Below are 15312 nucleotides of genomic sequence, written 5' to 3'. Positions count from 1 at the left end.
TCCACGATTTAAACGGATTGGATTGGTTCCAATTTTTCAAAAACCATAGATAACGGGCTAGTTCTAATTTTACCTCAATCCGGACCATACTCACCCCTAGTGTTCTGGTGGACAGCTGTACCCTTTTATTAATGTGACAGGTATAATGTGATACTGCAATATGGCATGTATTAATATGACGCTACAACGATGTGACACTTCAAAAAAATTAAAAATTCTTTAGTGTACTTTTCCTAAATGTTACAACATGACAAGTATGATGTCATACTCCATAACTTTTACTAAAAAAAAAATAAAAATAAAAAAAATAAAAATTCCTTATTGTATTTTTCCCAAATGTGACAACGAGGCGGATATAATGTAACACTTCAAAAAAAATAAAGACTCCTTAGTATATTTTTCTGAAACGTAATAATATGACGGGTATGATGTGACACTCTAAAAAAATTGAAAACTCCTTGGAGCATTTTTTCCAAACGTGACAACGTAGCGGGTATGATGTGGCACTCTTAAAAAAAATTTAAAACTCCTTAATATACTTTTCTCAAACGTGATACGTGACACTCTTTAGTATACTTTTCCTAAACGTGACAACATGGCGAGTATGATGTGACGTTCTAAAAAAATAAAAATAAAAAACTTCTTAATGTATTTTTCTCAAACGTGACAACGTGACGGATATGATATGACACTCCAACATGGCAGGTATGATATGACATTCTAAAAAAATTAAAAACTCTTTAATATACTTTTTCCAAATGTGACACTCTAACGTGACGAGTATAATGTGACACTAAAAAACTCTTTAGTGTACTATTTCTAATGTGACACTCCAATGTGACGGACAAATGAGTCATTATACATTCAAAATGACTAAATAGATCACAAGAAAAAAAAATATGAGACTTATTGATCAATCCCCCCCCCCCCCCCAAAAAAAAAATTCAAAGATAATGCAAAAGTATATGGATGATATATATATATATATCATATCAAACCTTGAAATTGAAATTTTTTTCTGAATATTTATTTCTTACTTCCCCTCCTCCCCCCCTCAAAAAAAAAAAAAAAATCTGAATATCTATTCCTTACTCATTATTTTTTCTAAAATAAGTAAATTTTCATAATATATTTTCAACTTACTATTCTCAGCCATCCAAGAAATAAGAATTTTTTTTATTTTTTAATATTTTATTATTATAATTGTTTTTTGTGTTTCAAAAAATGTTTAAGAACATCCTCATTCTTTTTTTGTGTGTGCAATTTTTATTTTATTTTTTTGGAAAAGTTTGGAATACTATTGTTTTGGAAACAATTTGAAAATTGAAAAACAGTCTACCTACATTTTAAAGAAATATAGAAAGAAAAAAAAATTGAGAACACAATGAATAAAAAAAAAATTATTCCCTTTTTTGTTTTCTTTTTCTGACTTCTCTATTAACCTGTTAAATCAATATGCAAAATAAACAAAGAACTTTTTCTTTTGAAGAACACAATGTCGTAAAAACTTTATATATATATATATATATATTTAAAATGTTTACAAAAAAATTATATAAAAATAAGTTTAAACTCAGAATGCTACCCTATATAATTTAAATTCACTAGAAACAAAAAAAAATACTAAAAATAATAGAAAAAAATACTAAAAATAAAAAAACTCATTTTCAAAAAAATTGAATTCAGAAAATTGGAACCCGGTGAATTTTTCATCTCAAAAATGAAAAAAAAAAGTTTAAGCATTAAATAAATTCTTTAGACAATAATTGAATTTTAATTTTGTTTTACCCACTTAATTTTGAAATTACTATAAGTCGATCGATTCTATAAAAATTAATTTGGGGAATAATCTAGTTACAAGTATGTGCATGCGTACACATAAAGTAGCCAATAAATTTTCGACTCAATTAGTTTATTCAGTATGGACTCTGGATAATTTGAAACTTAAAAAAGATAATTCTAAATGAGGAATTTTATATATTTTTATTATTTTTTTGTAAAGTATATTATTTAAAATTTAATTTGTTTATATTTAGGGGACTTATTGATTTTTAAGGCATAGTTTGGAGGTAAAATAAAATTCCAAATTAAATTTAGTGCTAAGTCAGCAAATTTCGTTTGATTGTAAATGAAAATAGACGACGAGAAGTAAATTGGACAATTTTTTTTTCAAAAAATAAGAATTAAATTAAAATAATACAAAATCTTAATGCCAAATTAATTTTTTGTATAATAATTTAAAAAACAAAATAATATTTTCTTGATATTTTATCTTAAACTATTTTAATATTTTTATTTTTATTTTTATTTTTATTGACACCAAAATACATCATCCCATCGTTCAAAAAAAAAAAAAAAGGGATGCATCAATAAATTCCAAATTAATAACTTATACACTGTTTAGTCCTAAAAGTTTCTTATAGACTGAAAGGTCCCATTACAATGTTTCAAACATTAAATTAATGTTTCGAATATTAGATTTCGAACATCAGATTAATGTTTCGAACATTAGATTTCGAACATCAGATTAATGTTCAAACATTAGATTGATGTGCAAATAGAACTAAATGGAGCATAAGAAAACTTTTAGAACTAAATGGTTCAACTTTTCAGAAACTAGGACTTATGGGTAAATTTTCCAAAAAAAAATACATCATCCCAAATCAAACCACCCCTAATTCACCCCAACAACATCTCGTTTCGTTCATCGTATTTGTAAGAAACTCTCTCGTCTCCCTCTGGCTCCTCCTCCTCAACTTGTCGGTTGCCGCCACCGCCGTCGCTAGCCTTGTCGGTCGCCGTTGATCATCCTCTCAGATCACCGATTTGGTAACGGGTAAGTCTCCCTTTCTCTTTGCTCTCTTATTTACTCTCCAGATTTGTTTCTCTTGCTCTTCTATTTACTCTCCTTTTGCTATCCAGGTTGTGGGCATTTTTTTTAATATTATTTTTTGATCTTGGAGTGCAATGACCACAGTTGTTTGTCTGTATTAGTTTAATTTGGACTGACTAATATTATTTTGTGTTAGATTGTGGCTGTTCTTATTAATCTCTCCTGTTGAAATTGTGGAGATTTTAGGTATATAGACATCTCTCAACCACATTGCCCGAAGCAATCTCTCTCTCTCTCTCTCTCTCTCTCTCTCTGCGTTAACATTTGAAGCTGGTTCTCTCTTTTTTACTTTATTTTTTTGTGCTTCTTATCTGTCAATTGTCTGGTTTTTACCGATCTATTCATATGTTTTTGGTTTATTGATTTATTTCCATGTCTTAGAATCTCTCCATCTATTCCTCAGAAATTCCATATATTTCTATAGGTGAACTTGTTTATTAGGGGGGAAAAAAGAAAAAAGAAACAAAAAACTCCAAAAACTAAAAACTAACCGGATGAGTTTTTTTTTTTTTCACAGTTCCAGAAATATTAATAAATTTTTTGAATTCTCAAAAAATAATATTTCATCTTTTTCCAAATGCAACACTTTGCCAAACGTTAAGACTTTTGAAGTGCAATGTTATATCTTTGCTATTAGTTCAAAGTTGTCAATTCATTCCTCATTCTTTGTTTTAGGTAGTGTTCTGCTGTCACCTTTCTTAAAAAAGGATTTGATTCATGAAACATTATTTGAGAGAGGTAAAATGTCGCAGAGCAACTGTGATCATCGTGATAAATGATTGTTTGATGTTATAGATTTTTTTTTTGGATTTATTGTCTCAAAATCACATACGATACGTCAACCTATATTTCTTTTTATATTATTTGGTGTATTAAGGAAATGAATCATTATCAATATCTTTTTTGGAATTGAGGTTGTTGCGGCTGGTGAGCATTACAAGATTTCTTTTTGTCCTTTTTCACTCAACTAAAATGCAGGTTTGTTCTTTTTATTTTTGTGTCATCAGAAAAATAAGGCTCGACAGCAGAGGTGGTAAAATGTTGAGCACTAGGGATCGAAATTTACCTGAAGATGTTGTGAATGAGATACTCTCAAGGCTGCCCGTGAAATCCCTATTCCGATTCAAATGTGTGTGCAGGTACTGGTACACACTAATTAAAAATCCTGATTTCATTAGCAAGCACTTTAACCAAGAAAACAATAATGGCCGTCTCCTTGTTCATCATTATATTTCCGACATTGATAGATATGCTATCGCTCTTTTCCCTGATGAAACACTTGCTGGCATACCGCCTTTACATGAAAATCTTGATCATCTATAGATCCCAGATTGTATGGGAGATGTTGTTAGCCCCATTGACGGCATATTTTTGGTATACACTTGGTATAGTGATGGCGACCGTATGGCTCTGTGGAACCCTGCTATGAGAGAGTTTAGACGCCTCCATGTACTCGAACCAATTTTTCCACCAAATTTTCATGCCATTAGAAATGTAGTTGGATTTAGGTTGGATCCATTGACTAGGGATTACAAGATTATTTGGATTCGCAACTTTTATGAAGTGATTGGTGATGAATCAGGTGATGAATGGGATGATGACATATATTATCCTTATTATGTTGTTGCAGTGTACACTCTAGGTAAAGATTCGTGGAGACATTTCGATCTTCTTACGATGCCTACACGTCGTTCCATCTATAATTCTTTATGTGCCACATGCATAAATGGAGCATATTATTGGCTGTGTAGTGTAGTTAATGATGCTAATCGATATGGCATCCTTTCATTTGACATGAGGCTAGAGGAGTTTAGAGAGATAGAGGTGCCTGCTAGTACTAAACATAAATGGGGGTCTCTTTCATTGTACAACGATTCTATTGGTTTGTTCTTTTCTCAGACTGATTTGACTTTGGAATGTATTATTGATATATGGGTGATGGAGGAGGAAGGGTGTTGGATCAAACTAGTAACAGTAAAACCCTTTCCAGAAGTTTCACGTCCGTGTGGGTTTTGGAAGGAGAAGGAGCTTTTCTTTGAAACTCGGACGAACGAGCTGGTGTTGTTCAACCATGAAACTCATGAGATTAGAAATCTTGAAATGTACGGAGATGGCGGTTTTCTTGCGCTTTGGGCTGTTTGCTACAAAGAGAGCTTAGTTTCATTGTTCGGACAAAATGATGAGGATGGGAGGAGGTGCTACCAATTCTCTGATGCGGTTCATGACTTCTTTAGGAAACCAGAGCCTAGCGTTTAGGGAACCAAATCCAAAATGAACTATTATTATTGTTATCTGATTGTCCTCTTCGGTTTCCCTTTCTTTTCTTTTTTTTCTTTTTTTTTTTTTTTTTTTTGTAGGTTGTCTCGTTGGTTTATTTTCTATCTTCTGGAAATTTGTACTTTTTTTTATGGATGTTGAAATTAATAAATCAAAATTATATATGTTGACCTGTCTTTACTTTTTATTATTATTTTGAAGAGTAATACTACATCTCCTAATTTCTACCCCCGAACTCCCTCGAATGATAACAATTTATTTTTTGCCATATCATTGGGTGAGTTTGGAAAAATTAGGGGATGGAACATTTTCACACTTTTTATCTCAATCTCTTTATTAATTAACTAGTAGGTATTTTGTGCGATACATGATAATTTATTTTTAAAATGAAAAATTAATTTTGAATCTTAATGTTTTGTGTAGAAAAATTCTAACAATTGAAAGCCAAAGTATAAATAGATTTGCTAATGATTGATAAAAATTTATGTCACTATGTAAAAGGCTTATAAAAAAAATTCAAATAATTTTTTAAAAAATTGTATTTTTAACTTGAAATCAAATCATCATTTGTATTAATCTAATTTATCAAAAAATTATGAATTTCACTTATTTCAAAATATTTTTTTCTGAAAAAAATAAAAATAACTAAATTTTTTATAATATATATAAATTATGACTTGATTATAACTCATGGTGTATTATTTTGATTATTAATTGAAAAGATTTTTACTAATTTCTTTTGTTTTTAATCATATCTAAAGTGATATATTAGGTCTTTAATTATATCTTAAGGTGGGTTTACTCAAAGGTAGGATAGTAAGAGTTATTCACATTGATGCATAAAAAATTATAAATTCAAATCATAAATAGTGTTTTTAAAAAGAATTAGGCACAAAATCTCTATAACCTTAATAGGCTCAGTTCTTAAAAGGATTCTGATTAATTATATGACACATCATAATAATTGTAAATTTTTTATTAAAGCTAAATTATTTTTGCATGCATATTTTGGCAGAGCTAATGAAGGTACATTATCAATAATATTAAAATTTCAAAATTTTTATTTGAAAACTACTCAAGAAACATGCCTTAAATATATATAATTATTTTTGATGAATCATTATTCTTTAAAATAATACTCTTACTATTTATCATTTGGCATTTGTTAAAAATTTAACCAAAAAAAGTATTGAATTCTATTATTTCAATTAATCAATATTAAATTAGACGTTACACGTGTATATAAATTATTTCTAGAAATGACTGTGGGAACCTTTTGTTAGTAGTTTATCCGAGTCGAATAGAGCGAGTTAACTGGGACAGACAGATATTTGAACAGCCCTAAATCCCAGATTGTCAATCCGCCTGCCCCACTCCCTCAATTGAGTTATCAGATTACAAGTTTTTTTATAGAATTTATAACTAAATAATTTTTTTCCAAATAAATAAAGAAATGATGAATAAAAAGTAAATTATCATTAAATGCATATACATGGACACCTGATGAAAGTAACACATTGGCCATTTATTAGTCTTGTAACTTTCTGCTAGAATCAATTAGGCCCAACATAGCCCAACCTCTAAGATCTCCAGTGCAGCCGATGTTCAAAGTACACTGTTGTTGCCTTTCTTGTAATTAGGGATGACAATTTACATAATCACATAGAAAAATGAAAAGAAATGGTGACAAATGCTCTATAAATGCATTTGTCCCTAACATTTGTTACTTATCTTTAAAATATTTAATAATTTTAATAACACATACCTTAAAGACACATATCAATAAGTTTTTAAATATTATACATTTTGCAAGAAAATATAAAATTTTCTTAACCTATGTAAACAAGAGCTAATATTTATATTTTAGAAATAGATCAATAGTTAGAATTTGCCCAGTTGTTCATATTTTAATTTGATGAACTCCTCTCACGTGTGGAATGATTTAGTGTACATTATTATGATCAGATTTTAATATATAGTATATAACATGCGTACATGTTACTACTATCTAGGCCAGCTTTTGCTTCATTGTTCTTGGACATGAAAAGTTGCAATTACTAGATAGTTTGTCCAAAACATGAGAAATTATTCAAGAATTTGTTTTTTCTTGGGGTTTTTGCCTAAGAGTGAACATTTTCGTTATTTAGGGTCGATTATCACAACAGCGGGAGAGATTGATGCAGATGTGGCCCATAGGATTAAGGCGGGATGGTGTAAGTGGAGAAGTGCGTCTGGGGTATTGTGCGATAAACGAATACCCACTAGACTAAAAGGTAAGTTTTATAGAACGGCTATTAGACCAGCTATGTTGTATGGGACAGAGTGTTGGACAACCAAGAAACAACATGTAGATAAGATGAGTGTGACTGAGATGAGGATGCTAAGGTGGATGTGTGGTAAGACTAGACAGGACAAGATTAGGAATGAGTGTATTCGGAAATGGGTAGGAGTGGCACCGATAGAAGATAAGTTGAGAGAGAATCGTTTGAGATGGTTTGCTCATATTCAACGGAGACCAACAGAGGCAGTAGTGAAGAGATGCGATGTTATAACGGTAGATGGAAGTGTTAGGGGACGGGGTAGGCCTAGATTAACATTGACTAGCGTTATAAATAGAGATATGAATCTACTTAATTTGACTAATGAAATGGCCTTTGATAGAGCCGCGTGGAGAAGAAGGATTCATGTAGCCGACCCCATTTGATGGGACTTAAGGCTTGGTTTGGTTTGGTTTGGTTTGGTTTGGAAAGAAGAAAAAAGAACTAAAGAAAAATCAAATTCTTGAGTTGGATAGTTAGGTATGGTGAGCCTATTTTGGGGCATGTTATAAAAATATTAATACAAAAAATTGAGATGGTTGGATATTAGTAGTTATATTTTTATATCAAATTTATCTTTAAAAAATAGACAGAAATATAATTTTAATAATAGACCATTCTTTTTTCATTTGGTGTATTAAGGAAATGAATCATTATAAATATCTTTTTTGCAATTGGGGTTGTTGCAAGTGGTGAGCATTACAAGATTTCTTTTGGTCCTTTTTTTCTCAACTAAAATCAATAACAAAATTGTACTTTTTATTTTGTGTCATCAGAAAAAATAAGGCTCTTGCCGCAGAGACAGTAAAATGTTGAGCAACAGCGATCAAAATTTACCTGAAGATGTTGTGAATGAGATACTCTCAAGGCTGTCCGTGAAATCCCTGTTGCGATTCAAATATGTCTACAGGTATTGGTACACTCTAATTAAAAGCCCTGATTTCATTAGCAAGCACTTTAACCAGGAAATTAATAATGGTCGTCTCCTTGTTCAGCATTATATTTCCGACATTGATAGATATGCTATCGCTCTTTTCCCTGATGAAACACTTGCTGACATACCACCTTTGCATGAAAATCTTGATCATCTACAGAGCCCAAAAGATATAGGAAATTTTTTGGCCCCATTGACTGTAACGCCCTCAAAATAATACATAAAATCCATCATTTTAGACTTGCAATGATATAAGAGGAATTAACACCTTTCTATTCACCAGAGTAGTTCTTACAACAATATTACATGTTAACAATAAAAGCAAATGCCTTAGAGGCTTACAGCTTTCCAAGTCAACACTTGGTTACAAAGAGAAGAGTACTAACTCTATACAAAATAAGCCCTTGGCTTGAAATACATGTAATACAAACAAAATAATCAAAAAGAGCCTTTTACTCCCAGAACCATCCAAGCTATGTCCTTGGAGATGGCATGCTACCTGTACCTGAAAATGATGTCCCATAAAGGGTGAGCCAACGTCCAGTAGAGATATGCTAAACACAACATGAGCAGTAACTAAGACATTAGCAATTGATAAATGTTTGACTCACATAAGCCAATTCATACACCATTTTCATTGCATGACAACTGTGTCCATGTTTCCTTTCATTTTTCCATTTCTTATCACATTCTCAATTCATGACTATGGCTCAGAACCTGGCCAACAATTTAATAGTAATTTATACTAAACATTTCCCATTTCACAATAGATAAGCGCACTAGCTATATCAACTCCTCGATAGATAGGCATACAAGCTATACCAACATTCCAACAGATAAGCATATGAGTTGTATCCACACTTCAACAGATAAGCATATGAGCTATATCAACACTTCCATAGATAAGCATATGAGCTATATCAACACATTAGCTAACAAGCATATGAGCTGTGTCAACGTAGTCCATCCCCTATCTTCTCCCATACAGTATCCGGTTTAGAGGTCCATCCCCCATCTTCTCCTAAACCGTGGAGTACATCCCCTATCTCCTCCCATACACACAACGTATATACACATAAGTCATATGCATAATCAATCAATACATAAAGTTAATGTATTCTGTCAACCGTCATACTCTATGACACATCTAATTGATTAGTTTTAGTTTTCCTAATCATCATGCATTGTCTACAACAATCAAGACTACCCTCCACCGGTAGCCCAAAGCAATTATTTCTAAACAGATAAATAATGCATCAACAAATAATTTATCCATATTTCCAAAAGTGAGCGATTAACAAATCCAACTTCACTATTCCATCTCATAATGAACCAATTTCATTATATTCAACTCAATTTCACAAATCCATAACTTTCCTAAATTAATTATACCAATTAATTTATATACAAATTAGGGCTTTCTTCCCATTTTCTCAATATTAACCCAATGGTTCAAATATCAACAACCAACAACAATAACTTCATTTTGAAACCCAAATTACACATTTAAGAATTAAAATAACAAAACCCTCTTTCATAACTTTTGAAACCCTAAGTCCCAAAACCAAACCATCTAAACAACATGCTCAAAATCTAGGTCAAAACCCATAAGAGTGAGTAGGAATCCCTACCTCAAATTCGGAGCTCAAAAGAAGAAAATGACGAAACTCAAAGTGCTCCAAAACTCAATATGCTAGGATCAAAACGTAGCCCTCGACGATCAACACAACTTTTGTAAAGGCCCAAGGTGAGGAAATCACTCATACAAGATCAATACCTAGAGAGAAGTTGAGGTTCTAGTGAGAGAAGCTCTCCAATGGTGTTTTTGAAAAGTAAGAGAGAGAAATGGAGTTGAAAAAGTGATCCAAAAAGTCGGATCTCGGAGTGATATACTCGTCGCCCCGCTTGAGCGTGGAAACCCCTGCTCGAGCGTCACTCACAGACTCCTGCTCGAGCGTCCAAACCGCCGCTCGAGCGCCGGATACACGCTCCCAGAACTTTTGCAGAACCAAGTCCCCGCTCGAGCGTCACACACACAAACTCCCGCTCGAGTGTCCAACGCTGAAGAGGAAAATACTGGGAGATGGATTTTCCCACTCGAGCGCCAAAACCCCCGCTCGAGCGGACAGGCCAAAATCTAGGCAACTACTTTTGGTTTCTAAGCTCAACCAACCTGTTTCAAACCTGCCCAACACAACCCAAGACTCAAAGAGTAAAGGATGTAAACAAGATATACACAACAACCAACTCCACGGAACCTAAGTCCGGATACAACAAATAAAGAAAGGGAAGCCGGGATCGCTATAACCTCCCCCCCTTAAAGAATTTCGTCCCCGAAATTAAATATGAGTTTTCAAAAACAAGTTTTCTCCATTCCCAACAATATTACAACATAATGTTAAACAACCCGACCCATTACCGGTCAATTTCATCTCTTTTCAAGAGACAAATCCCAATATATAAAACAACCTGCATTATCAACATGCATTCCTTTGAAATTTGAAAATTTCATCACATTTTCCATAATTCCATAACACATGCAACATTAATATCATGCTTGCATTTCCACAACATACTTAACATACACAATGTTAACACAAACTTCCATTTTGAGGCAAGTTCCAAAGCATACTTCCATAAACCAAAACATCTACAATGTTTCACAACTTAAGACATATATAATGCTCTTAAAGTTCGATAATATTACAAAATTTCAATGCATGATTACACATCAACAAACATGTCCGGATATTTCTCGCGGACCTCCAACTCACGTTCCTAAGTGGCTTCCTCCACTCCGTGATGTTTCCACAAAACCTTTACCAAGGGAATGGTCTTGCCTCGCAAGACTTGATCCCGCCTATCCAAGACCCGAACCGGTCTCTCCTCATACGAGGCATCCTCATCTACCTCTAAATCGGTCCAATCCAACACATGGGACGGATACAGCTCGTACTTCTGAAGCATGCTAACATGAAACACGTCATGTACCCCGGACAACTGCGGTGGCAAAGCCAAGTGGTAAGCAACCTCCCCAATTCTCTCAAGGATCTCAAAGGGACCGATAAACCAAGGGGATAACTTCCCACTCTTCCCGAACCTCATCAAACCTCGCCTAGGTGATATTTTCAAGAAAACATGATCACTCGTCTCTAATGCCAAAGGCCTCCTCCTACGGTCGGCATAACTCTTTTGGCGACTCTGGGCTGTAACAAGCCTCCTACGGATAAGCTCCACTTTCTCCGTCGTCTCTCTAACCAACTCCGGGCCCAACAAAGGGGCATCACCCACCTCGGCCCAACAAACTGGAGACCTACACGGTCGGCCATACAAGGCCTCAAACGGTGCCATACCGATACTCGACTGAAAACTGTTATTGTAGGCAAATTCCACCAATGGTAAGTGCCTCTCCCACGTCCCACTAAAATCAAGGACACAGTCCCGAAGCATATCCTCCAGGATCTGAATAGTACGCTCGGACTGCCCGTTAGTCTGAGGATGATAAGCCGTACTAAAGGTCAACTTAGTACCCAAGGCACTCTGCAAACTCTGCCACAACCTAGCAGTAAAATGAGAATCTCTATCTGAGACGATCGTCACTGGGACCCCGTGCAACCTCACTATGTCCCAAATATAGAAGTCGGCAAAGTGATCTACCGAATCTCTCACGCGCATAGGGATAAAGTGCGCCAACTTAGTCAACCGGTCTACAACCACCCAAATAGCATCACTACCCCGCTGAGTCCTCGGAAGACCCACAACGAAGTCCATAGTGACATGCTCCCACTTCCACTCAGCAATAGGCAAGGGTTGCAACAAACCCGCTGGCCTCTGATGCTCGGCCTTCACTTGCTGGCAAGTAAGGCACTTGGACACGAAAACTGCCACATCTCTCTTTATATCCCGCCACCAAAACTGGCAACCCAAATCCCGATACATCTTAGTGCCTCCCGGATGCACCGCAAGACGTGAATTGTAAAACTCTCGGAGTACCTCCTCTCAGCAAGACTCTGGCACGAACCAACGGTCTCGGTATCTCACACTCTGGTCGGGATACACAGACAAACCCTTCTCTACCTTCCCACTGGAGATCTTCTCTTGGAGGGATTCTACCTCAAGGTCACCTCTCTGTGCCTCTAACACTCTAGCCACAAGTGTAGGCTGTGCAATAATAGAAAACAAGGCCGCAGCCTCAACAGATTCGCCCAAAAGCAAATCAAACTCGCCGAGTGCACCCAACATCTCCCATTCCCGGATGGCTATACAAGCTACATCACTAATGGATTTCCTACTAAGGGCATCGGCCACAACATTGGCCTTTCCCGGGTGATAGTGCAACTCAAAATCATAGTCCTCAATGAACTCCATCCACCTTCTCTGCCTCAAATTGAAGTCTCTCTGTGTGAACAGATACTTCAAACTTTTATGGTCCGAGAACACCTCGAACCTCTCACCATAAAGGTAGTGCCTCCAAATCTTCAAGGCAAAGATCATTACCGCTAACTCTAGGTCATGTGTAGGGTAATTCTTCTTGTGTATTTTCAACTGACGTGAGCCATAAACTACCACTTTCCCCTCTTGCATCAACACACAACCCAAGCCCTCTCGTGAGGCATCACAGTAAACCGCATAACCCAAACCTCTCTCCGGAATAATCAAAACTGGAGCGGTGGTCAATCTAACTTTCAACTCCTAGAACAACTTTTCACAAGTCTCACTCCATACAAACTTGACCCCTTTTCGCGTCAATCTAGTCAACGGTGAAGCCAGCCTGGAGAAATCCTTCACAAACCGGCGGTAATACCCAGCTAATCCCAGAAAACTACAGATCTCAAAAATGCTCTTAGGCTGTGCCCAATCTTGCACTACCTCAGTCTTGGATGTATCAACAGACACCCTTTCCCCAGAAACCACATGGCCTAAGAACTTGACTTCTCCTAGCCAGAACTCACATTTCCCAAATTTGGCATACAGCTTATGGGCTCTAAGCAATTTAAGCACCACTCTCAAGTGTTCCTCGTGCTCCTCCTCAGATGGCGAATAGATAAGAATGTCGTCCACGAAGACGACCACAAAGCAATCCAAGAATTCCTGGAAGATCCGGTTCATCAAGTCCATAAAGACTGTCGGTGCATTGGTAAGCCCAAATGGCATTACTAGAAACTCATAATGGCCATACCGCATACGGAATGCCGTCTTCGGAATATCCTCCTCCCTAACCCTCAACTGGTGGTAACCCGATCTCAAATCTATCTTAGAGAAACAACGAAAACCCTTCAATTGGTCAAACAGATCATCTATACGGGGCATAGGGTACTTATTCTTAACCGTAGCCCGATTCAACTTTCGGTAGTCGATACAAAGTCTCAAGGCGCCATCTTTCTTTTTAACAAAGAGGGCCGGTGCTCCCCACGGCGAAACACTAGGGCGTAAAAATCCCTTATCTAGCAATTCATGGAGCTGAATCTTCAACTCACTCAACTCAGCTGGGGCAAAACGATAAGGTGCCATAGAAATCGGCGCCGTGCCGGGCACTAAATCAATAGAGAACTCTATCTCTCGGTGAGGTGGCAAATTAACGAGATCCTCGGGAAAAACATCCGAATGCTCACAAACCACCCTCGGCAATACAATCTGGGTCTCATCACACTCACCACTCATAAAGCTAGCAAGTAGACCACTAAGCTCACTCCGCTCTCGCGGATCATAAACCGGTGGCAACACACTACCAACCCGATCCCCTAAGAAATGGAAACACTCCCCGCTCAAGGTACATACCGTGACCCTCTGGCGGTAGTAATCAATAACTGCCCGGTATAACGATAGCCAATCCATACCCAAAATAACATCAAAACCCTTCATGGGCATAACTACAAAAGGAAACGGAAGCCTACGATCGGTGACCTCTATCACACAACCTCTACATCCGTGTTTCAAAATCAATTCACCCCTAGCAGGTGATACAACACATATAGGAGATGCTAATAGTGCCAACTCCAACTCCAACACAGATGCAAATGCAGCAGATACAAAAGAATGAGATGCACCCGTATCAATCAACACCCTAGCAGCCGAGTTGCAAAACAGAAAGGTACCTCTCACCACTGATAGAGCCAGTACTAGGTCCTGCGCGGTAACAGCATACACGCGCCCTGTAGGCCCCTGATCCACCTGCTCACCTCTAGGAGCAAAAGACTGTTGCACAGACTGGGATGACGAAGCTCCCGGATTGGCCCTCGAGGCCTGCACAGACTGAACTGGCTGATAACTCTGCGTCTGCCTAGAACCAGACGCTCCTAAAGTGGCACTCAACTGTGGGCAGAACCTCTTTAGGTGCCTAGGTTGACCACACTGATAGCAAGACAAAGGCTGGCCCCTGCCTTGACTCTGGACCTGAGGTCTAGCTGAAGAAGAAGCAGCTCGCTGACCCCTCCCTTCTGCGGGTAAACCGAAGACTTGTGACCCAGTTGGCCACATGTAAAACAAGTCAAGCCTCCCTAATTACCTCTCCCGGAGCCTGCACTCTGCATTGGAAAGGTCGATCTAGCCAAACCACCCTGAGACTGCCGAGGGTTAAAACCCCTCTGTCTCCTGCCATCACCCTGACTATCTTGGCTCCTCTTGGAGCCTCTATGCTTCTCATCATCCTCCTCCTACATCATAAGCTCCATATGAGCTGCAGCATCCACTAAACGTCTATACTCTCGAATGAAAGATCCTTCAACCCTCAGCTTGAGTCCACGCCTTAACTTCCGCTCAAACTCAAAGCAACGGCGTTCCTCAGACGCCACAACCTCAAGTGCAAACCTGGACAAACTGGTAAATGTAGCCTCAAACTTGGCCATTGACAAGCCCTGCTGTTTAAGCTAGCAGAACTGTTTCCTCAGCTT

General features: G+C 36.8%; 1 protein-coding gene across 1 annotated transcript; it reads left to right on the top strand.

Moving 5' to 3' along the window:
• The first annotated feature begins 4228 nt into the window (after nt 1–4228).
• LOC145803489 (F-box/kelch-repeat protein At3g06240-like) lies at nt 4229–5334 on the top strand. The gene has a single exon (XM_082896771.1). The coding sequence runs from the start codon at nt 4229–4231 to the stop codon at nt 5147–5149; it is 921 nt and encodes a 306-aa protein (XP_082752897.1). The 3' UTR covers nt 5150–5334.
• The last annotated feature ends 9978 nt before the right edge of the window (nt 5335–15312 follow it).

Source organism: Camellia sinensis, chromosome 12, assembly GCF_055761805.1.
Source record: "Camellia sinensis isolate YWXY chromosome 12, ASM5576180v1, whole genome shotgun sequence".
In the NCBI taxonomy this organism is placed as follows: domain Eukaryota; kingdom Viridiplantae; phylum Streptophyta; class Magnoliopsida; order Ericales; family Theaceae; genus Camellia; species Camellia sinensis.
Note: the sequence above shows the minus strand (reverse complement) of the source record. Positions and strands in the feature narration are given on the sequence as shown.

What these genes read in the sequence shown, in the direction of transcription:
- LOC145803489 (XM_082896771.1), top strand. Translation starts at nt 4,229, where the DNA reads ATGGGAGATGTTGTTAGCCCCATTGACGGCATATTTTTGGTATACACT.